This window comes from Tiliqua scincoides, chromosome 10, assembly GCF_035046505.1.
Source record: "Tiliqua scincoides isolate rTilSci1 chromosome 10, rTilSci1.hap2, whole genome shotgun sequence".
NCBI classification, from domain to species: Eukaryota; Metazoa; Chordata; class Lepidosauria; order Squamata; family Scincidae; genus Tiliqua; species Tiliqua scincoides.
In genome coordinates, this window is record NC_089830.1 from 20,236,223 (window position 1) to 20,257,902 (window position 21,680).

The 21,680-nt window shown below is 48.4% G+C and overlaps 1 protein-coding gene across 1 annotated transcript in view; it reads right to left on the reverse strand.

Annotated features, from left to right (window-relative positions):
• The window catches only part of LOC136661528 (IgGFc-binding protein-like), an 80,865-nt gene that overhangs the window by 25,948 nt on the left and 33,237 nt on the right, over positions 1–21,680 (reverse strand). Inside the window, exons 19-27 of the mRNA XM_066638814.1 lie at positions 16,860–18,089; positions 13,849–14,183; positions 11,822–12,395; positions 10,129–10,730; positions 8,718–9,285; positions 6,490–7,079; positions 4,572–5,151; positions 3,626–3,825; positions 2,481–2,622 (exon numbers count right to left, since the gene is read on the reverse strand). Coding sequence (XP_066494911.1) covers positions 2,481–2,622; positions 3,626–3,825; positions 4,572–5,151; positions 6,490–7,079; positions 8,718–9,285; positions 10,129–10,730; positions 11,822–12,395; positions 13,849–14,183; positions 16,860–18,089 — 4,821 coding nt within the window. The remainder of the gene's footprint in view (positions 1–2,480; positions 2,623–3,625; positions 3,826–4,571; positions 5,152–6,489; positions 7,080–8,717; positions 9,286–10,128; positions 10,731–11,821; positions 12,396–13,848; positions 14,184–16,859; positions 18,090–21,680) is intronic.

The window sequence follows — 21,680 nt, forward strand, 5'->3', positions numbered from 1 at the left end:
GGATTATGATACTAATTTTTGTGAGGATTTGATATGCTAGATATTGGAAAGACACAAAGATCCCAATGAAAGATGAATTAATAGTGGCTGTCTGCTGGTATTCTTTTGCATCTCTTTAGATTGTGAGTCCTTTTGGGACAGGGAGCCATTTAGTTATTTGATTTTTCTCTGTAAACCGCTTTGTGAACTTTTAGTTGAAAAGCGGTATATAAATACTGTCAATAATAATAATAATAATAATAATAATAATAATAATAATAATAATAATAATAATAATAGAGAAAATTATGAATGCGGTGGAAATGGACAGATTTCTAGAGAGCTTGAACTACAGTGAAACCGATATAGATTGAGTAATGAAAATTATTTTATGCTTGGTTGAAAATAAAGTTGTAGAAGTATAAGACAGGGCATTTAGATGAATGTATGATATATATGATATATTACATATGAGATGATAGATAAATGATCAATGATATTAAGAGGCTAATGTAGAAGAGGAACTGAATTAGGAAATATGTAATGATTTATTAGTTATAGTGATGTATGATATCTTGTACCCTCTAATACTGTGTTTATGTCTTGTCTGTATTGTATTATGTGTTATGTGTGTTTGTTATTTTTGTTTTTGGAAAAATTAAAAAAAAAATCAATAAAAAAAATGCCTCTGACTCAGTTAACAGAATCCAGAAATCTGTATGTATAGGATAACAGGTTAACAAGAATATTTTCAGGTCAGCGACTTCTGTGGGTTTGTGTTCAAAGTTGAGCCAAGCCAAAAACATCCAGATTTAGACTTCAAAAACTCCTGTAAGTTGATTTAGACTAAATAAAAGGAGTGAAACCGACAATCAGGTGAAACTGAAAAAAGAGGTGAAAAAAATAACACTTCATGTATAGATACAACAGCAACATGGAATGGTTGTGCGTGTCTTTATGAGCTTTGCTTGCATATCATGTGAAAGGGTGTGTCTGTAGGTTAAAGTATGCTTAGGGACAAGGTGTCCTTCTATGGCAGAGCAAATGTATTGCTAGACAAAAGTTCAGTCTTTGGCAGACAGGCAAAAACTCTGATGAATCCTGGACAGTACTACTGCAGTGCTAGCCAATGCTATCATGATCGAACAGGATGGCTCAATGATGCAATATAGCAGAAGGCAGGTAGACCCAATGCTGGAAAGGGGGGGGGGGGTTGTATGTGCCAAGAGACAAACTAAGGGCACAATCCTAACCAACTTTCCAGCACTGACATAGGCTAATGTGGCATGCACTGCATCCTGAAGTGGGTAGGCAGGCAAAGGGGCCTCCTCAAAGTAAGGGCATGTTTGTTCCCTTAGTTTGAGCCTGCACTGCGGTTAGGTCAGTGCTGGAAAGTTGATTAGGATTGCGTCCTAAGACACAGACATACAGATCACATGTGCATGGGTGCTACACGGTAATTAATACCCATAACTATATGGCAGATCAAAAGAAGAACCGGAACTAGATTTCCCACAGTCCAAACCACAATGGAGTAGGCCCCGTTTGCAGCGCCGTTTGCAGCGCCATTGATATGCCCCGTTTGCAGCGCCATTTAGGCGCAACATGCTGCTTGAACGTCGCTTGCATTTCATACAGTTTCAGCTGCTTGGAACAAAGATCTTCACCTCTCCTCTGCCTTTCTCTGATGCACCTGCTGAGGACAATTGTACTAATCAATGGGTGGGGGGTTAGGCTGCAGGGGTTAAAAGAGAAGACAAGGAATGGAAACTGCTGAAACAATTTGATCAATGTGCCGCTCCTTTCTTTCATTCTCTTCCTGTACTTTTCTGCTACTGGTTGCTTCATATGTTTGAAAATAGTCTTACTTTACCCAGAAGTCCATTCTGTTCAGTAAGATTTAGGGAACAATCCTAACCGGGAGATGGGATGGTGCATGCTGTAAAGCATGTTTGTGCCTCCTCGGGTGTCAGCCTGGCCGGCACAAGGATTCAACTGCATTCAGCCTCTGCAGCGGTGGAGGAAAGTAAGTCCACACCGGCCAAGCTCAGTCAGCATGGGGGTCTGGGAGGGCGAGGAGAGGGCAGAAACGATGTGTTCTGGAGTGGGGGGAGGGTGGGCGGTGGGCGGCCCTGTGGGCGGGCAGCGGGACAGCAGGGGTGGGGTCAGGATCCAGCAGTTATACTGAATCCTAACCCCGTTCCCGGGCAGTCCGGCACAGCTCCGGGCTGCTCTGATCTGTGCCACCCCTTTAGGTGGTGCAGATCCAAATAGCCCCATTGGGCTATTTTCTGCGACTGCATCTCTATGGGATGACCTATTTGCCTGGAGTTGGTCATTACTCCAATGCCTGTCTTCCTCTGGAAACAGGAAGTATCTGTCAAACTGCATCAGCATATTGACTCTCTGGCTTCAGCAGGAGGAACTTTGAAAGGGTGATTTGGGGGAGTGTATAACCACCTTGTCACGATTTGCACTGAGCAAATTGAATTGCTTCTTACCTGTATCAATGCAACTCATGACTCCATCCTGGATCTCGCATTTCTCATCAGTGGTGCAGTTGTGGGCCTCGCATTTAAGCCCCACGCCTGGGACGCAGCTGCAGCTTTCCTGGCACTCATTCAGCAGAACCTTCTCATTGGGCTGGTGGAAGATTTGAAGATAATATGACAACGAAATAGAACTTGGGCAGATTCCAGATCTCCATCTGGAACATCCATTGGAGACATATAAAATTATGCATGGGAAGGATAAAGTGGATAGAGAGATGCTCTTTACACTCTCACATAACACCAGAACCTGGGGACATACACTAAAATTGAGTGTTCGGAGAGTTAGGACAGACAAAATAAAAGATTTCTTTACTCAGCGTGTGTTTGGTCTGTGGAACTCCTTGCCACAGGATGTGGTGATGGCGTCTAGCCTAGACGCCTTTAACAGGGGATTGGACAAGTTTCTGGAGGAAAAATCCAATATGGGGGTTACAAGCCATGATGTGTATGTGCAACCTTCTGATTTTAGAAATGGGCTATGTCAGAATGCCAATGCAAGGGAGGGCACCAAGATGAGGTCTCTTGTTATCTGGTGTACTCCCTGGGGCATTTGGTGGGCCGCTGTGAGATACAGGAAGCTGGACTAGATGGGCCTAGGGTTTGATCCAGTGGGGTTGTTCTTATGTTCTTATGTTTATCATCAATAAACACACGTATAGTACAACTAGTATCAATCAAAGGTACTTCAAAGAGAAATCCATTACTTTATCAGGTAAGAGTCCACATACAAAAACCTGGTAAGCTAGAGAGCCTCTTCATCAACAAGTTTCATATCACCTTGCAACTCATCAACGGCAACATGTTTCAGCTTCATTTGAGTCAACTCCTACATTCAACTGGCAGTCACCCTCTCTGTCTGTCTGTCTGTCTGTCTGTTTAAGCAAGCTCCTAGAAATTCTGGAGCAAGCTCCTAGAAAATAGTGCTTAGGAATTGAGGATTCTGCCATTTTAATGAGTAAAATAATCATTGTGACTTTCAGAGAGAAGCATGTAGACATTTCAAGACTTGAAAGATCAAAGAATGACCTGATCCACAATGACCTGAGAAGACAACAGGTGAGGGTGGGAGTAAAGGGATCAGAAAGACAACCTACTTTGTAATAGTGCCCATCCACGAAGCATCCGCAGTTCCTTGCAGTAACGCACCCAAGGCCGTCAAAGAAGAAGCCATCGTCACACTGGCAGCCCTCAGCACAGGTCTTTGGGCACGGACTGAAGTCTGTGATCTTGGCACAGCTGGTGGAGCAGAGGTCAGCGCAGACTTCATAGTGGCTGTTGGCTGGGCAGCTCAGAGCTAATTTAGAAGGAGAGATTGCTCAGCTTAAAAAAATTAAAGATTAAAGTTGGAACTGTCATAGATTGGGGGGGGGGGAACATTTCAAGCCAATTTTTGTAATAGAAATTCTTTTTTTCATTTTAGAAACAGAGGAAGTTGGAGTGAACAAGATGCACGTGTATTGAGCCCAGCACATATCGGAAGGCAGGTGGGGTGATTTGCCTGGTCATTCTTATGCTACCACCTGGAAAAGGACAGAGAAGGTAGTGAACCCTAGCCAAACCAGGCTATCCTGAGAGTAAGCCCCATTAAACAAAATAGGATTGACTTCGGAGTAGACCTGGTTAGGATTGTGCCCCCTATCTCTCTACTTGACTCCTGAACTGCTACCTTTTAGATCTTTCACCATCCATGAAACTTTGACTATGCATTTGCTCTGGCCCATTTGATCATCGTTCCTTGCTCTGGAACTTCAATTTAGCTTGGCCTGGACTACATAATTGCCTTTAAAATGACTGTCTGAATTGATGCAGTGCTTGACACAGCAAGATTTGGGCATTGCAGTCTTTGCATCCTTATAGCACTGTACCCAAAGGAGGGCTCTGTTGGCCTGCTATCAGATTTCAGCACTATCACTGCACATGACCAAAAGGCGTGTTATAGCTCCAGGCTCAACAGAGGTGGAAGTGAAGCAAGTGGTACATACGTACACCCCCGCCCATTGCACTTCTCAAATTTCACTGATCTCGACCACTAATACTTACGGCAGAAGGATGGAGTCCTCCAGGGCTGAAGGTCAACCCCAGCCTCTTGGCAGGCAGACACGTAGCTCTCAAGACTCTTGCACAAGACTTGATTTTCCCCATTGCCCAGGCACAGATCATAGATGCAGTTGTTGAGATGCACAGCGGGGTCCACGGCATCATGGCAGGCAACGAATGGGCCGTCATCTGCTGTGAGGATCCCACAGTAGTTGCGCTGTCTGAAAAACTCCTTCTTGCTCTCCTCACAGACTGGGCAGTTGTTCCCAGAGCATCCATCTGAGCAGCTTTCATCTGCCCCAGGGACCTCAACTTTCCAGGCTGCACCAAACTCAGCGACATCAGTGACTCTCCTGCCATCTGGGAGCCGGAAATCATCGTCGTCCTGCTCATTGTAGTTCCCGCACAGGCCACCCATTTGGTCCTGGTAACTGCTGGGGACGGTGACGACCACATCGTAGACCAGATCATAGCTCACAGTGAGGCCAAAGTCCGTTTGTATCACGACTCTGGTGCCATGTTGATAGGCTGAGAGCCGCCCTCCAGCAAGGGTGGCAGGGAGGGGCCGGAACAGTCTATTCACCTGCAGAAGGCAAAGTGCTGGAGTCAGGCTGTTTTGCAAAGCAAAGTGAGTTAGTTGCCAGGAGGCACATGAAGAGGTAAAGCGTCTCCCAGTTTCCTGGTTAGGACCATCAAGTATGTAAATGTACATTGAAAGTGTGTGTGTGTGTGTGTGTGTGTGTGTGTGTGTGTGCGTGTGCGCGTGCGTGTGCGTGTGCGTGTGTGTGTGCGTGCGTGCTGGAGGGGGAAGAATCAGCATTTTGCAACTCTACAAACACTCTGCACACCATTCATAGATTCAGCCAGGGACAGCACTGCAAAAATAACATGGAAGAATTGGGGCAAACCGCTCTCCTTTCCTCTGTAGGTTTCCTCCACTGTGGACCCAGTATGCTGTGTGAACACCCTGCCAGGTAGATTCCAGTCCATATGATTACCCGCCTTTTGCATAACAAGAAAACATTCATACAAACTGGGCCTCTCCTGTGGTTGGATCTGCACTGGAGTCTTTCTAGAGGGTGAAGGAGAAGGGAAAGCATGCTGCTCTATGCGTTGGAGTCAGGGCCCTTACGCTCAGGGCCAAAACATCTATGAGGTCACCTGAAAAGGTTGCCTCAGCAAGCAGATTGGTGGAGGCACCCATCTCTGTCCACCTACGTGCCTCTACCACTCCACCCTTCTACTCTCTATCCACTATTCACAGATTCAGCCAGACACAGTACTGCCAACGTATCATGGAGGACTGGGGGAAGTCCCTCTCCTCCACAGGTGTCCTCCAGTATGTCCTCCAGGTGTCCTCCAGTTCGGACCCAGTATGCTGTGTGGACACCCAGTCACATAGAGTGCACTACCCCTTACAGGGCAAGAAAATATTCACGCAAGATGCCCCTCTAGCTGGTCCGGATTCATCCTGGAGCCTGTCCATATGGTGAAGGGGAAAGGGTCTTTGCTGCCGCTTTGTGCATTGGCATCAGCGCCCCAGCAATGGCACAGCTATGAGGTCACCTGGAGAGGTCAACTCAGTGAACAGGTTGGTGGGGGCACCCATCTCTGTCCACCTACTTGCCTTTACTACTACTGTTTGCACTCTCCTTCAACTCATTAGTTTGGAGTAGGAGGAGGGGGAAAGGGAAGAGGAGGAGGAGACAATGTGAACGGAAGGAGAGTGTGGAACTAGGAAGTGCAGACGTCAGCACAACATTGGGTGTGGAGGGGCAGAATTTGGCAGGCTGCATCAGCTGTAGGGAGCTCTTGGGCCAGCCCTGGTCCAGCTGAGTGCATGAACCACCTCAGTCATGTCCCTGAACACAAAAGAGGTGATCCGGCTGTTGACTGCTACATCCCTCTAGGAAAGACTGACCTTCACTTGTCCCTGCTTGTTCTGCAGCAACGTGAGTGTGATTCCATAGACCTCGACAGAGACCACCTTGGTAACCGAGACCCTCCCATTCCCCCAGGCCTCGTTCTTGACGTAGACAGTAAAGGAGGTCAGGTTCTTGTTCTCTGTGATGGCCGTAGCCAGGATGTAGGTGCAGGTTCCCTGGAAATCAAAGGCCAGTCCATCAAATGACAAATAGTGGGGATCACCAGAAGCTGAACAGGTGGCAGTGCCAATGGGGTGGCACTTCTGGATGCCATCGGACAAACGGCATTCTTCGTTCAGGCCGCAAGAGAATCCTTCGCAGCTCACATCTCCACCGGCCTGGCACGCGCAACGCTCCTGGCAAGTTGGGTAGAAAATCTCTCCAGTCAAGTAGTAGCGGCCCAGGTGGTAGCAGCCGCACTCGGATATGGGGACACATCGGTCGCCGCTCTGCACAAAGTCCTCGTCACACACACAGGCTTCCAGGCATCGGGCCTCACAAGGGACAGGTGCATAGATGCTGCTGCAAGTCTCGGCGCAGCCCCCGGTGCAGAGCTCGTAGTGGCTGTTTGGAGCACAGGGAAATCCTGCCAGTTTAGGAAATGGGGAAGAAAGAGGCAAAGGGGGATAACGTAAGTGGGAGGAAAGAGCCACAGGGACACACTGAAGAGGATGTTGAGTGTGGTGCTGGCAGCTTCTAGGATGAAACCAGTGGAACTTCATCCACTTGCATCCGTGCGCCATCAAACGCATGATCGACCCTCCCTTTCATGGGTCATTTGAACTATTTTATTTACAGCACAAGAATCCTGTTCCGTTTTCAATTTGTATGCGCTTACCCTCCCTAGATCTTCCTTTGGAATCTTTAGCGGGCCTCGATATTAACAGCGCCTATAAGCTAATTCAAACCAGGCTCTGGGAAGCTGAGTTTACCTCTCTTTCTGCTGATCTTAACCCAGTCTGTTCCCCTCTTTCTTTGGGTTTCTGCCCTTTACCAGGTCATCCCTCTAAATATGTTGATACCCTAATAAATGCCTCCCTTAGAAGGGCTTTTATGCTCGCGCGTTTTAATATTTTCCCCTCCTCGTATCATCTTGGTAGATTCTCCCGCGTTCCTCGGAACTGCAGATTATGCTCCCTCTGTCATCTTGAACCGGACACACTTGAGCATATCCTAATCCATTGTCCAGCGCATTGTTCACTCTGAAAGCTGTATTTGGATCCCTTTTTACGGCATCCTACTGGCCCATTTATTGATCCCTTTTTTGTTTTGCTAAGTGACAATCAGGCAAACATTACCATAGCAGTTGCCAGTTTTCTATCCCAAATTATTAAAATATCCCCCCCTTCCTGAACTCCTTTCTCTTTTTCCCTCTTCTCTTGAATCATTTCCCATCTCCCCTCCCCATCATGTTTATTCTTTTAGAGACTGTTGTAATTTTGTTTACCTGTTTATATGCCAATAAAGATATTATTGATTGATTGATTGATTGATTGATTGATTGATTGATTGATTGATTGATTGATTGATTGACTGATTCGCTTACCTGAATTATAAGGCATGCCTGCCTTGGAGAGCAACATGCCACCAACCCCAGGGCACTTCCAAACAGATTAACGGTTGTTAAACATGGTTGGTTGGCAACCTTCAGTCTCAAAAGACTATGGTATAAGCCTACAGCACCCACTATTCCCAGGCGGTCTCCCATCCAAGTACTAACCAGGCCTGACTCTGCTTAGCTTCCAAGACCAGACAAGATCGGGAGATAGTGTTCAGTATAGGGAGATGGTTGGCAACCTTCAGTCTCGAAAGACTATGGTATAAGCCTACAGCACCCGGTATTCCCAGGCGGTCTCCCATCCAAGTACTAACCAGGGCTGACCCTGCTTAGCTTCCCAGATCAGACGAGATAGGCATGTGCAGGGTATCGGTTGCTGCTTGATAAACTTATTTCTTTACAAATATCCCACTTTCTCCCCCAATTAGGCATTTAAAGCAGCTCTGTCCGACTTGCAGTGCGAGTCAGAAATTTTTGACTTGCAGTGCAACCCTCGGCGCGTCTACTCCGAAGTAAACACCACTGCACTCAGTGGGATTTACTCCCCTGCGAGTGTGTCTAGGATGGCAGCCTCAAAAATTGAAACGGCTTTGCATGCCTGAGAGATTGGGTTTGTTTCGTACGATTCTTCAATCCAGGACATTTGTCCAGGATCTTTGTACTTACTGCAGAAGGTGTCAGACCTCCAGGGGTAGAGAGTTGCACCGGCTGCCTGGCAGGCTGCCACGTAGCTGGCAATGAGAGGGCAGATCACAGCTTGCTGGCCGTTGAAAAAGCAGTAGTCGTACACACAGTCGCGGAAGTATCCCTCGGGATCAACTTTGCCGTGACACTCTCTGAAGGGGCCGTTTTTGTCGAGGAGGAGACCACATTCCTTGCTGAGTTTTCGTTGTTGGGCCTCAATTGCTGATAGACCAGGGCACTCTTCCTTGTCGACGTCCGTGCAGCCTGGCTCGTCTCGCACTTTCCAGCTCTGACCAAAGGCTGGCGGATTGGGAGCCACAGTGCCGTTTCTCATGATCAGGTCATCTTTTTGGTCGCCATTGAAGTTCCCGCACAGACCGCAAAGGGCGCCGGCGTAAGTGCTGGGAACAGTCACTGTGATCCGGCTTTGCCAGTCAAAGGTGACGGTCAGGAAAAAGTTCGTCTGGACCACCGCCTCTTGCCCTCTCCTGAAAATGAACACTTGGTTGTTTTCAAAGCTGTAGGGCAGATTTGTCAGCACGCCATTCACCTAGAATACAGAAGGAGAGAAATGGGATCCTTTAGGAGTGTCTGTATTGCTTGAACGATCCAGAGCCAAGTAAACTGGAAGAGGAATCATTGGGAGAACATGTGACTCCGCCCCTTTAAAAATGTGTTTTTTTTTAATTGAGAGAGAGAGAGAGAGAGAGAGAGAGAGAGAGAGAGAGAGAGAGAGAAGGGCAGTGCAACACTAACTTGCACTGGAACAAGCAGTCCAGCAGGCCTGCGCCATACCCAATGAAATTTTAGGGTTGACTGCAGGCCAGCCCGGGTCAAAGGGAAAAAAATGTCCCTTACCACGGGTAACACCTCAGCAGCCCCAATGGGGCTACTTGGACCTTTGCCACTTAAATAGGTGGCGCAAATCCAAGCAGCCCAGAGTTGACCCTGGCTACCCTGGAACAGGGCAAAGATCTGGCAGAAGTGCCTGATCTTGGCCTCACCTCCCACTCCCTGCCCGTCCAGGGAACCACTCGGCACCCGTCGTCTTGCTGCCCCCAAATGCCTCCCTCTCGCCTCCTCCAAGCCCCCCCACCAGGCCCCCGTGCCAGCCAAGGTCGGCCAGCGCAAGCTCACCTTGCTCCGGGGACCTCATCGGTGCAGAGTGGCCAGTGCATGTCCATGCGTTGGCCTATCTCCCCTGAGAGTGGCGCGAAAGTGTTCTACGGCACTTTTGTGACACTCATCAGCCGGTGCAAGGGACTTGCGCCGGCTGAGCGGGTGCTTTGGATTGCGCCCACAGAGACACAATTAAAAAAACTAAGGCTTACGATCCAGTACAAAAGTTCCAGTCATTCAATAGGATAGTGGGGGGGAAAAGTGCCCAACTCACAAGGACTTTTGCAGGGTGTTGTCTGCTAATCACAACGGAGGTGCCGTAAACAGTGATCTCCACGACCCGGGTGAAAGACACAGCCTGGCTGCCTCGATGGTCATTCTGGACAAGAACCAGGAAATCAACCAGGCCGTCTCTCCTCATGCACACCCCGGCATGCTGATAGACGCAGGTGCCCTGGAAGTCAAACCTCCGGCCGTCAAAGCTGATATAGTGAGGATCCCCTGAAGCGGAGCAGGTGCCGCTACTGGTAGGGTAGCAGTTCTGGATGCCGTTCTCCACTCTGCATTGCTCACCGCGCTTACAACTGGTACTTTGGCAGGTCACTTGCCCGCTTTTGGGACTACAGGCGCAGAGCCTTGTGCAGTTGCCGTCTCCCCAGAACGTCTCCCCGGGGGAGAAGTGTTTCCCCTCAAAGATGCACCCGCAGGAAGCCTCGGGGATGCACTTCCCAGCATCCAGCACAAAGCCCTCATTGCACTGGCAAGTCTCCACACATGGCAACGAAGAACAGTTGTTGGGACCGGCTTTGTCATTGCAAGTGGCGGGACACGGAGATCCACAGGCTTCGTAGTGGCTGTTCTCCGGACAGCGCAGAGCTGCGAGAGAGACAAGAGAGTCAACAGCGCTAGATTATCAGCCAATCGGATTTTTTTTGCTCCCGTTAGGAGCTCTTCCCGGGTTCCTGATCCCCCTTGTTAAACACGGATAAAGCATGAGCAGATGCACATAAAATCTTTTCTTAATTTTGGTTTCTAGCTTGTGACTCCTTTAAATGCGCCAAGGCATTGCAGGGGCCAAGTGGCTCCTATTGAGAATGGCGGGATGACATTACTTGGTGTGTCTGTGCTAAGCTATACGTACTTTGCCGGTGTGGTCCAGGGAATAAAGTGGGGAAACTTGGACTGTGGCACTCTGTGTTCTGCTAGTCTCACCTACATCAGAGTCCCGTGCAAATAAAAGGAGATATCTCAGTGAAGGTAAGTGTGAAACTGTTTGGAGGAAGTGGGTGATAGAGATGTAATGGACTAACAGTGCTTTGCTTCCAAGATCCCGTACCTCCTTATACCCTCTATAGATACCCCTAAGTAAGAATAGTTTATAATGCACTGTTTTTTGAATTTGCCATGAAGCTTCTTTTTGGGGTCAGTCAATATTCTTTGAGCCTTGCCTACCTCACAGGATTGTTGTAGCGAGCAAAGGAAGAAAGGATGTATACCACCCTTAGTTCCTTGGCTTCAGGCCACGTGATCTGTACAGGGATATTGTACAATCTCATCAGTTTGCACAGTAATGATCACTGACCTCAAATGATTTCTTTAAAGAAAGAGTGGCATCAAATTCCAAAGCACATTACAAACAAAAATTGTGATGGAAATAAGTGAAGAAGCAAGCTGGCAGCAATGAAAAGAATGCCTGCCCCATCACTATCCTTTCAATCATATACAAGTCTTTAGTCTCTCCAACCTTGAGGACTAGAAACTTGCTTCACAATGGAAAAAAAAGTGTTTTCTTGAGATCCCAGATCTGTTCTAGCTTCAGTGTGACACTCATGTTTCTAGGTTCAACCTTAGAAATATTGAAATGGGGGGAAGGCATATACTTTTCATCCCATCTCTATTACTATGGTCAAATCTGCAAGATATTAGTCTTCAATCTATCCTTTTCTTCAGCACACAAGGATACTCACGGCAACCAGAGAGCACTCTCCAGTCTGAGACAGGAATTCCTTCGTTCTGGCAGGCACTTGCGTAACTTTTGAGGGCCTCGCACAACATATCCTTGAGGCCATTGTTCAAGCACAGGTCATAGACACAATTATCCAGGAAGATCTTGGGGTCCACCACAGAATGGCACTGACGGAAGGGACCGCCTTCTGCTTTGGTGATCCAGCCACAGAACGGCTCGGCTTCATACTTTTGGGCTGTTTCGGGCGGGCAGCTTTTGCATTCCCCGTGGCAGTCGTCCCAGCAGAACCTGTCGCCGTCCTCCACCTTCCAACTGCGCCCAAACTCCACCGGACTGGGGGCCAAGCTGCCGTCAGGGGTGCTAAAGTCATCCGCTGGATTGTCATTGTAGTTACCACAAAGGCCGCACAGGTTTTCTGAGAAGCTGCTGGAGATCTTCACCACCAGGTTGCTGTCCCAATCAAAGGAGACACTTAATGCAAAATCTGTCATAATGAAGACGGAAAGGCCGCTCTGATAGATCTGCAGTTTCCCTTCCTGCAAGGAGAGGGGCAGCCGCAATTTCTGGTGATTCACCTGCAGGAGAAGTCAAATACGATTCATGTTGTTAGCCCAGCTATAATGCTCTGAACTTTCGTTCTGTTTTTTTGCTGCTGTTATTTTGGGTTTGATGTTTTGCTTGTCTTATGCTGTTTTAGTGTATTTGTTTCCGCACTGTCCAATGAACACTCGAGACAACAGATATGGGAGAAAGGGCCACTTTATTTCACATTAACAAGAGAAGAGGAGGCTGAGACCTGCAGCATCCGAGGCAGCGAAAGCCCCTGTGGTGCGGGTCGGGACCTCTGGGCGGTACCAGAAACCTCTGCCCCCAGGCGGGCATGCACCCGACTCCAAGTCGCACCCCGCTGCTGGGCGGCGCGTCTCATCCATGTCTGTCCCTTAAGGGGAAGGCAGCCGGACCGTGGACTGCGCCACCTTGAGCCGCTGAGCCTCTGAGGTGTGCCCCGTGGTCCCGGCAAGGGCCCCGTCCACATCCTCATGCTGCCGAGCCCCTGAGGACTGAAATAGGGTTCTGCCCTGCCTATACCGCCTGAAGGTGCATGCCCAGAGTCCCATTCATGCCTCCTAACCCGCACCACCTGCCCTCTCAAAGTGACCAATGGCAGCTGAAAATGGAGGGGGGCCCGTGACAGTCTGGGGTAGGCGAAAAAACTGCCTGCCCATTGGCCAATCTTGGCAGGCAGTAAAAAATTCCTACCCGGCCCCAAACGGCGACCATTTAGACTGCCTCTAGGGTGGGCGGGCATTCCCACGGTGCCCATGTGTAAAAGAGGAAGAGGGGCTGGGTCCCGCGCCCTTTAAAAGGCCTGCCATAGCTGCCAGACCCAGCCCCCTTCCACTCCCCCTTGGGGAGGGACTCTCATGTCCCAGGCCAGGCCAAACAAACTCCAATCACCCTTTTAATTAGGCGATCGGGATTCTCTCTGACTGCAGTGGAGGGATTTTGCTAAAAAGCTACAGATTTGAAAAATAAAACAGTTTTATAAAAATAAATTTTTATTTATTAAAATAATTTAAATTTATTATTTATAAACAATTTAAATTTATAAAAAATTTACAGTTTTATAAAAATAAATAAGTAAAACGGCAGCTTTCACTGTCACCAAATGAAAATGGGAGACTTAGGACCAAATCCTATCCATCTTGCCAGCCCTGGTGTGGCCATGCCAATGGGGTGTGTGCTGCGTTCTGGGGTGGGAGGGTAGTTATGGAGGCCTCCTCATTTGTTTCCTTGCCTTGGGGCTGCATTGCAGCTGCACCAGCTCTGGAAAGCTGAATAGGATTGGGCCCTGCATTTTCGGAATAAGCTTGAGAAATGAGAAACCATTTCCCAGAATTCTGTATCTCAGCATGCAAACCAGATGGAAGGATGTGGAATGGATTTGTATGGAACCGTCTATCCAAAGGTGCAGGCAGGAAGTTGGGGAAAGCAAGAGAGAAGAACAAGGTGGTCTTCCAGCCTTACCCTCGCAAATCCAGACTCGCCTCTGGCTACAGAGATGGTGATGTTATAGACTTTGACCGTCACGAAGCCAACATAAGAAACGCGGGTGTTGCCCCTGTTCTCGTTCTTCGCTTCAATGTCGAAGGAAGGCAGAGTGGTATCTGGACCGCACGTCTTGGCGATGGTGTAGGTGCAGGTGCCCATGAAGTCAAAGTTCCTCCCATCAAAAGTGTGATAATGAGGGTCCCCCTGCGCCCAGCAGGTGGATTGAGACATCGGCACGCACACCGGTTCACCATCTTTGATCTCGCACTTCTCCTTCTTCCGACACTTTATCGAGTCGCACGAGGGTTTGCCTAGAATGGAACGGCCACAAGGTCACTGCAAAGGCAAGATGAGTTGGAAACCACTGGAAAGCTCCTCTGGGCAGAAGCGAGATCTGGAGGCAACCAGGGAGAAGTTTGGGAAGTCAGTTCCCTTTTCTCAGAAGTTTCTTCTATTTTCTCAGAATCCTTCATCATCATCCTCAGTATTTATATACCGCTTTTCAACAAAAAGTTCACAAAGCGGTTCACAGACAACAATCCTGTAACTAAATGGCTCCCCGTCCCAAAAGGGTTCACAATCTACAAAGATGCAAAAGAACACCAGCAGACGGCCACTAGAAAAGACACTGCTGGAGGTGAGGAGGGCCAGTTACTCCCCCCCCCCCGCTAAATATAAGAGGGGCACCCACTTGAAAAAGTGCCTCTCGGAGACACGGAGGGGGCGGGGCCTGAGGTGGCTGAATAGCCGTGTTTTTCTGAGCTCCTGGAAAGCTCTTGGAAAACACGCTATTTCTTCCCAGAATCGCGGGTCTGATGAGATCCAAGGATCAGTGGCCAGGAGAGGCCTCAATCCTACAGATGGTGTACGGTTTTGGAAAAATTTAAAAAAATCAATAAAAGAAATGCCACTGACTCAGTTAACAGAATCCAGAAATCTGTATGTATAGGATAACAGGTTAATAAGATTATTTTCAGGTCAGCGACTTCTGTGGGTTTGTGTTCAAAGTTGAGCCAAGCCAAAAACATCCAGATTTAGACTTCAAAAACTCCTGCAAGTTGATTTAGACTAAATAAAAGGAGTGAAACCGACAAACAGGTGAAATTGAAAAAAGAGGTGAAAAAAATAACACTTCCTGTATAGATACAACAGCAACATGAAATGGTTGCGTGTGTCTTTATGAGCTTTGCTTGCATATCATGTGAAAGGGTGTGTCTGTACGTAAAAGTATGCTTGGGGAACAAGGTGTCCTTCTATGGCAGAGCAAATGCAATGCTAGACAAAAGTTCAGTCTTTGGCAGACAGGCAAAATCTCTGATGAATCCTGGACAGTGCTATTGCAGTGCTAGCCAATGCTATCATGATCGAACAGGATCGCTCTGAATTCCGAGAACCTTTATTGGCATTCATAATAAATAAATAAGAACAGGATGGCTCAGTGATGCAATATAGCAGAAGGCAGGTAGAAGCATGACCCAATGCTGGGAAGGGGGGGGGTATGTGTCAAGAGATAAACTAAGGGCACAATCCTAACCAACTTTCCAGCACTGACATAGGCTAATGTGGCATGCACTGCATCCTGAAGTGGGTAGGCAGGCAAAGGGGCCTCCTCAAAGTAAGGGCACGTTTGTTCCCTTAGTTTGAGCCTGCACTGCGGCTAGGTCAGTGCTGGAAAGTTGATTAGGATTGCGTCCTAAGACACAGACATACAGATCACATGTACATGGGTGCTACACAGTAATTAATACCCATAACTATATGGCAGATCAAAAGAAGAACCCGAACTAGACTTCCCACAGTCCAAACCGCAATGGAGGCCTAATTGATATGCCCCGTTTGCAGCGCCATTTAGGTGCAACATGCTGCTTGAACGTCGCTTGCACTTCATACAGTTTCAGCTGCTTGGAACAAAGATCTTCACCTCTCCTTTGCCTGTCTCTGATATACCTGCTGAGGACAACTGTACTAATCGTTGGGTGGGGGGTTAGGCTGGAGGGGGTTAAAAGAGAAGACAAGGAATGGAAACTGCTGAAACAATTTGATCAATGTGCCGTTCCTTTCTTTCATTCTCTTCCTGTACTTTTCTGCTACTGGTTGCTTCATATGTTTGAAAATAGTCTTACTTTACCCAGAAGTCCATTGTGTTCAGTAAGATTTAGGGCACAATCCTAACCGGGAGATGGGATGGTGCAAGTCCCTTGCACCAGGCTGGAGCTGTCGTAAACATGCCGTAAAGCATGTTTGCGCCTCCTCAGGTGTCAGCCAGGCCTGCGCAAGGATGTGGCCGGACTGCGGAGGCTGCATTCAGCCTCCGCAGCGATGGAGGAAAGTAAGTCCACACCGGCCAAGCTCGGTCAGCATGGGGGTCTGGGAGGGCGGGGAGAGTGTGGAAATGATGTGTTCTGGAGTGGGAGGTGGGCAGCCCTGTGGGCGGGCAGCGCGAGAGCAGGGGTGAGGGTCAGGATCCAGCGGTTATACTGAATCCTAACCCCGTTCCCAGGCAATCCGGCACAGCTCTGTGCTGCTCTGATCGGTGCTACCCCTTTAGGTGGTGCAGATCCAAATAGCCCCATTGAGGCTGCCACAGCTCTATCTGGGGTAAGGGGAAGGAATTCCCCTTGCCCCAGGTGGAGCCGCTTTCAGACACAGCCTCATGCTGGATACAGGACAGCCTGCCTCCCTCCCCGTTCCAGCGCAAGTTAGCATTGGGTTGCCCAGCTGTCATCCTTACTCACAGAACAAACACCCTATGTTCCTTACTCAGGAACAAACACCTCTACTTATAAACCACATGAATGATGTTCCTATTGAAGACTAGTATGTTCCATTCTGTTTTTTTCCCTCCAACCAAGACGAAATAAAAATGTAAAAGCCCTCCAGACATCCCTCCAGACTCGGAGCCCTTCTATTTAGATGTAACTCAGATTATTAAAGGGACATTTTTCACCTGGTGCCAGAAAGTGAGATTCTAATATACAGATACTTACTACAGGAACATAGGGCCACCGAACCGTATCCATTAGCCTGCGAGCCACCAAAAATGAAGAGCCCAAAAGGAGAACTGGGATGCTCAACGGAGACGGCACAAGCTTCTGTGCCCAAGTTGTATTCAGCCCAAGAATATTCTGTGCCAGAGATCGATTTCCAGTGGAGGTTTTCAATGACCTTTTTCTGTAATGTGATCCCGCTGGATTCTGAGGTTTTGGCTATCATAATAATGTAATTATTAAAACCTGCCATTGCGTCAACGTGATAGGAGTTGCAGTAGGTTTCTATGGCTGGAATATTGATGAGAAACGGGTCGTAAACCATTTCACTCCCTGTTGTGGCACTAGTGAAGAAGAAAAGGACCTGGATCCCGGAATCTGCAGCGATGAACATTGGCTGAGTACCCTGAAGGTCAAATCGGATAACTTGCCCGCGTACCATATTCTGAGAATCTTGATTGTTCCCGTATCGGAATTTGACCAGTGTGTTATTAGAGGCAATGATGTACACCATGTTAAATCGACTTTGTAAACACAGTGGGGGGACAATGAAGGTGGTGCCCCAGCTGGAAACCGGCAGGAGCTGTTCTACAACATGGTCACAACCTGCAAATTTCTCGGCACAGCTGTGCCCACTCAAGACCGCCACCGGTTGGTTCGATTCAACCCTGGTGCCAGATAAATCGTTTGTGCTTTGCAGTTGGATAGTTTGGAAGGAATTGAGGTCAGCAACCAGCTGGCTCCCTGAAGGATACACATGCCCTTTGAATACCACAGTCCCTTTCAGGTGAATAGTGACTCTGGTGGAATTCTGATGGGCGATCACAGCAAATTCCTTGAAAGTGTTTGCGCGATCTCCCAATGGAGTTACCACATAGTATAATTTGCCCAGTTGGTCAACTGGGTACACTGCGGTGGCACCTGTTGACTGGTCCTTGTAGCTGGAGGAGAAGACACAGATCTCTTTGTCAGCTTGGACCCGCACAGTCCCATTGTAGATGGAGGTTGCCTCCATTTCTATATCAGTCGGAAGCTGAACGCACCCAGTCTCTCCCTCATTGACTGAAATGGTTTTCTGGAAAGTAGGTTTGTTCACTGTGACTGTGACGGAGGTTGCAGGACGGTATCCGGTGATAAAAAGCTGAAATGTGGGATTGCCTTGTGTTTTCCAGCTGTTGTGCAAGTAGGCGGTGACAAATTCCTTCCCGCAAGACCTTGCTACACAAGGGCCTGAAACAGATGATGAAAGGAGAAAGGAAGGATTAAGAAAGGAAAAGATCAGATCATAATGCTGTCACCTAAATCTGTGATGTGCTAACATTTAAAACTGCCGACAACAGTGACTTTCAAACAGTTTGCCACTTCACATTGGTTCACAGGTGAGCTGCAGGAGTTTGGTCATTTATTAATAGGGCAATTGGAGGATCGCCTGATCTCGTAAGCTAAGCAGAGTCAGGCCTGGTTAGTACTTGGATGGGAGACCGCCTGGGAACACCGGGTGCTGTAGGCTTATACCATAGTCTTTCGAGACTGAAGGTTGCCAACCATCTGCCTATACTGAACACTATCTCCCGATCTTGTCTGATCTCGGGAGCTAAGCAGGGTCAGGCCTGGTTAGTACTTGGATGGGAGACTGCCTGGGAATACCGGGTGCTGTAGGCTTATACCATAGTCTTTCGAGACTGAAGGTTGCCAACCATCTCCCTATACTGAACACTATCTCCCGATCTCGTCTGATCTCAGAAGCTAAGCAGGGTCAGGCCTGGTTAGTACTTGGATGGGAGACTGCCTGGGAATACCGGGTGCTGTAGGCTTATACCATAGTCTTTCGAGACTGAAGGTTGCCAACCATCTCCCTATACTGAACACTATCTCCCGATCTCGTCTGATCTCAGAAGCTAAGCAGGGTCAGGCCTGGTTAGTACTTGGATGGGAGACTGCCTGGGAATACCGGGTGCTGTAGGCTTATACCATAGTCTTTCGAGACTTAAGGTTGCCAACCATCTCCCTATACTGAACACTATCTCCCGATCTTGTCTGATCTCAGAAGCTAAGCAGGGTCAGGCCTGGTTAGTACTTGGATGGGAGACTGCCTGGGAATACCGGGTGCTGTAGGCTTATACCATAGTCTTTCAAGACTGAGGGTTGCCAACCTAATTGGAGGATGTTAGACCCCCACAAGCAGCATGGTGTGCCCTATCCGGGCCCAATTCAAGGTGCTGGTCTTGACCTTTAAAGCCCTATACTGCTCTGGGCCAGGCTATCAGAGATCGCCTACTCCCGTACAATCTGGCTCGTCCTCTCAGGTCGTCAGAGAAGGCCTTTTTGCATGTGCCGCCGCCTAAAGAGGTACGTGGGACGGCGGCAAGAAATAGGGCCTTCTCAGTAGTGGCACCAACATTGTGGAACTCCCTTCCCCTTGACTTGAGAATGGCTCCCTCCCTCGAGACCTTTCGGTGAGGCCTGAAGACCTTGTTGTTTACACAAGCCTTCTGACTCTATGGCCTTTTAACATCTTTTATACATCTTTTAGTTTTTTTACAGCATGATTCCTCCTTGAACTGCTGTTTTATGCTCTTTTTATTCTGACTTTTATCTGATTACTGTTTTTATGGTTTCTTTTAATGTGTTTTTAATATGTTTTTATCTGTTAAATTATGTTTTAATCTGTTTTGTTTTTTTAAAAATATGTTGTAAGCCGCCCTGGGTCCCTTTGGGGAGAAGGGCGGGATAAAAATAAAGTTTATCATCATCATCATCATCATCATCATCATCATCATCATCATCATCAACATCAATGGTCCAAAAACAGATGGTGTGCCTTGACCATTTTAGCACCTTGTCAGTGTGCTGTGAGATGAAAAGGGTTGAAAATCGCTGATCTACAGTTTGGGTCACCGTTTCTCCAAAGGGATAACTTAGACATGCACCACAGCAGAAAATCCTGTGGTAATCAGTCCACACTGCACTTAGCTCTCTACTTGGTAGCCACAATCATGGACTCAGGTGCAGTCCATCCAACAGTCTGACTGAAATGCCAGCTTTGAGGGTGAGTTCGGGAAGATGACAAAGTGGTCAAGCACTCTGCACCCCATGTCCACCCACTACTTCTGCTGATCGGCTGCCAATGGGCACCCCAATTCTGAGCTGCCTGGAGTATGGGGCTGCTGCCACACCAAAACAGCTACCATGGCATTGTAATGGAAGATCAGAAGATCATCAGGTGGATGATGTGGTGTTGACAGCGATTCCCTGTTTTGACAGCTGGTTGACAGCTCTGGGAAGGGAAGGGCTGGCTCCACAGCTGTAATCAATCAAGGCCAATGGGACTCTGATGGACACCTGAGCTTCATTTGACCTTGATGGGACTTTGAATGAGCTAAGAAGGTAGCTCACAGCTGAGTTGCATTTGGACTTAACAAGGGGCTGCAGGATAAAAGGCAGTTTCAGAAGGAGCAAAGCTACAGACCAAAGGCTACCCTGATCCAGAGGGAGATGCTACCTGACCCAGAGGGAACCTGACCAAGAGGCTGCCTGACCCCAGACCTACAGGACAGACATGCGGGGGAAGGGGACTGCCAGGACCCTGCTAGAGGAGACACTCTGCTGGAGAGGAGACTGCTGGAGAGGAGGAACTCTACTGCAGAAGACTGGACCAGGAAGACTGGACTGTGCTTTGGAGACTGGCTTGGACTGAAGGCTTCAGACTTTTACCCACTGAGTTAAGTGGAGTTCTGGGGAGGGGAAAGCCTCTGGACAAGAGGAATTGCTGGGAGTGTGTTTGTAGCAATAAATTCATTTGCTCAACTGATAAGGAGTTCTGTTCATTTCTTTGCACACCACAGCTGTTGTTTCTAGAGATAAAGAGGGTGCTAATTAGCCAAAAAGCTGGCATTAGGAGTTGGAATATTTGAACAGGACAGGCATCCAACACACTCCGGGCAGCTGCCGCTGCTTCATCAGGAGAAGGGGACTTTCGTTCCCTTCCCCTGAGTAAGGGAAGTAGCCCCTCAATGAGGCTACTCAATTCTGCAGCAGCTCTGGAGCCGGCACAGAATCAGAGAGTTCTATGGCAGATCACGAGGTCCGACACAGGGCTCAGAATTCTACTAGCCCCACCCCACTCCTTCCCCCACCACTTCTCCCCCACCCTCTCCCTGTCCTCCCCCTGCCCCGGAACACCTTCTCCCAGCCTCCCCCCATGCCCCACTCACCTCCCCACTGCCCGGCAGTCCAGGTGACCACCAGGAGCTGGCCAAGTGTGGGCTCACACTGGGTCAACTCTGGCGCTCGGTCAGCACTAACCCTTGCAGGTATGCCTTACAGCACGTCTGCAACTGTGCACACTGGCAATAAGCCAGTGCACCGAGGCAAGTCCCTCTTCTATCAAACCCCCCCCCCCCATTTTTCCAAAGGGAGAATGCAATCAATTGTTTATCATGAGTGGCCTGCCTGGAAATTAAAAGGAACTTGCCACCAAAGTGGTGCTACCGAGTCATTCCTTACTGTCTTCCTTACAACCTGGTCTCCCCTGCCCTTCAGTCCCAAACTCACCACACAGGAGGGCCAGCCAGGTGCAGAGCAGCAGCAGCTTCATTGTGGAGGGCTAGGAAACAGTTGAAGAAAGAAGTTCAACTCAATTTAGAGGTCCAGGACATTTTCCCCTGGTCTGATCGTCAGGCTCCGGAAACATTCACAACACCCTTCCAGAGGCTGGTTATGAACTCTGGCTTCCAAAGAACCCCCTCAGCCATCCCACCAAGTTCCAGTGCTCAAATCTGGAGAAGAAAGGTGGGGTGACCTTAATGAAATTCACAAGCT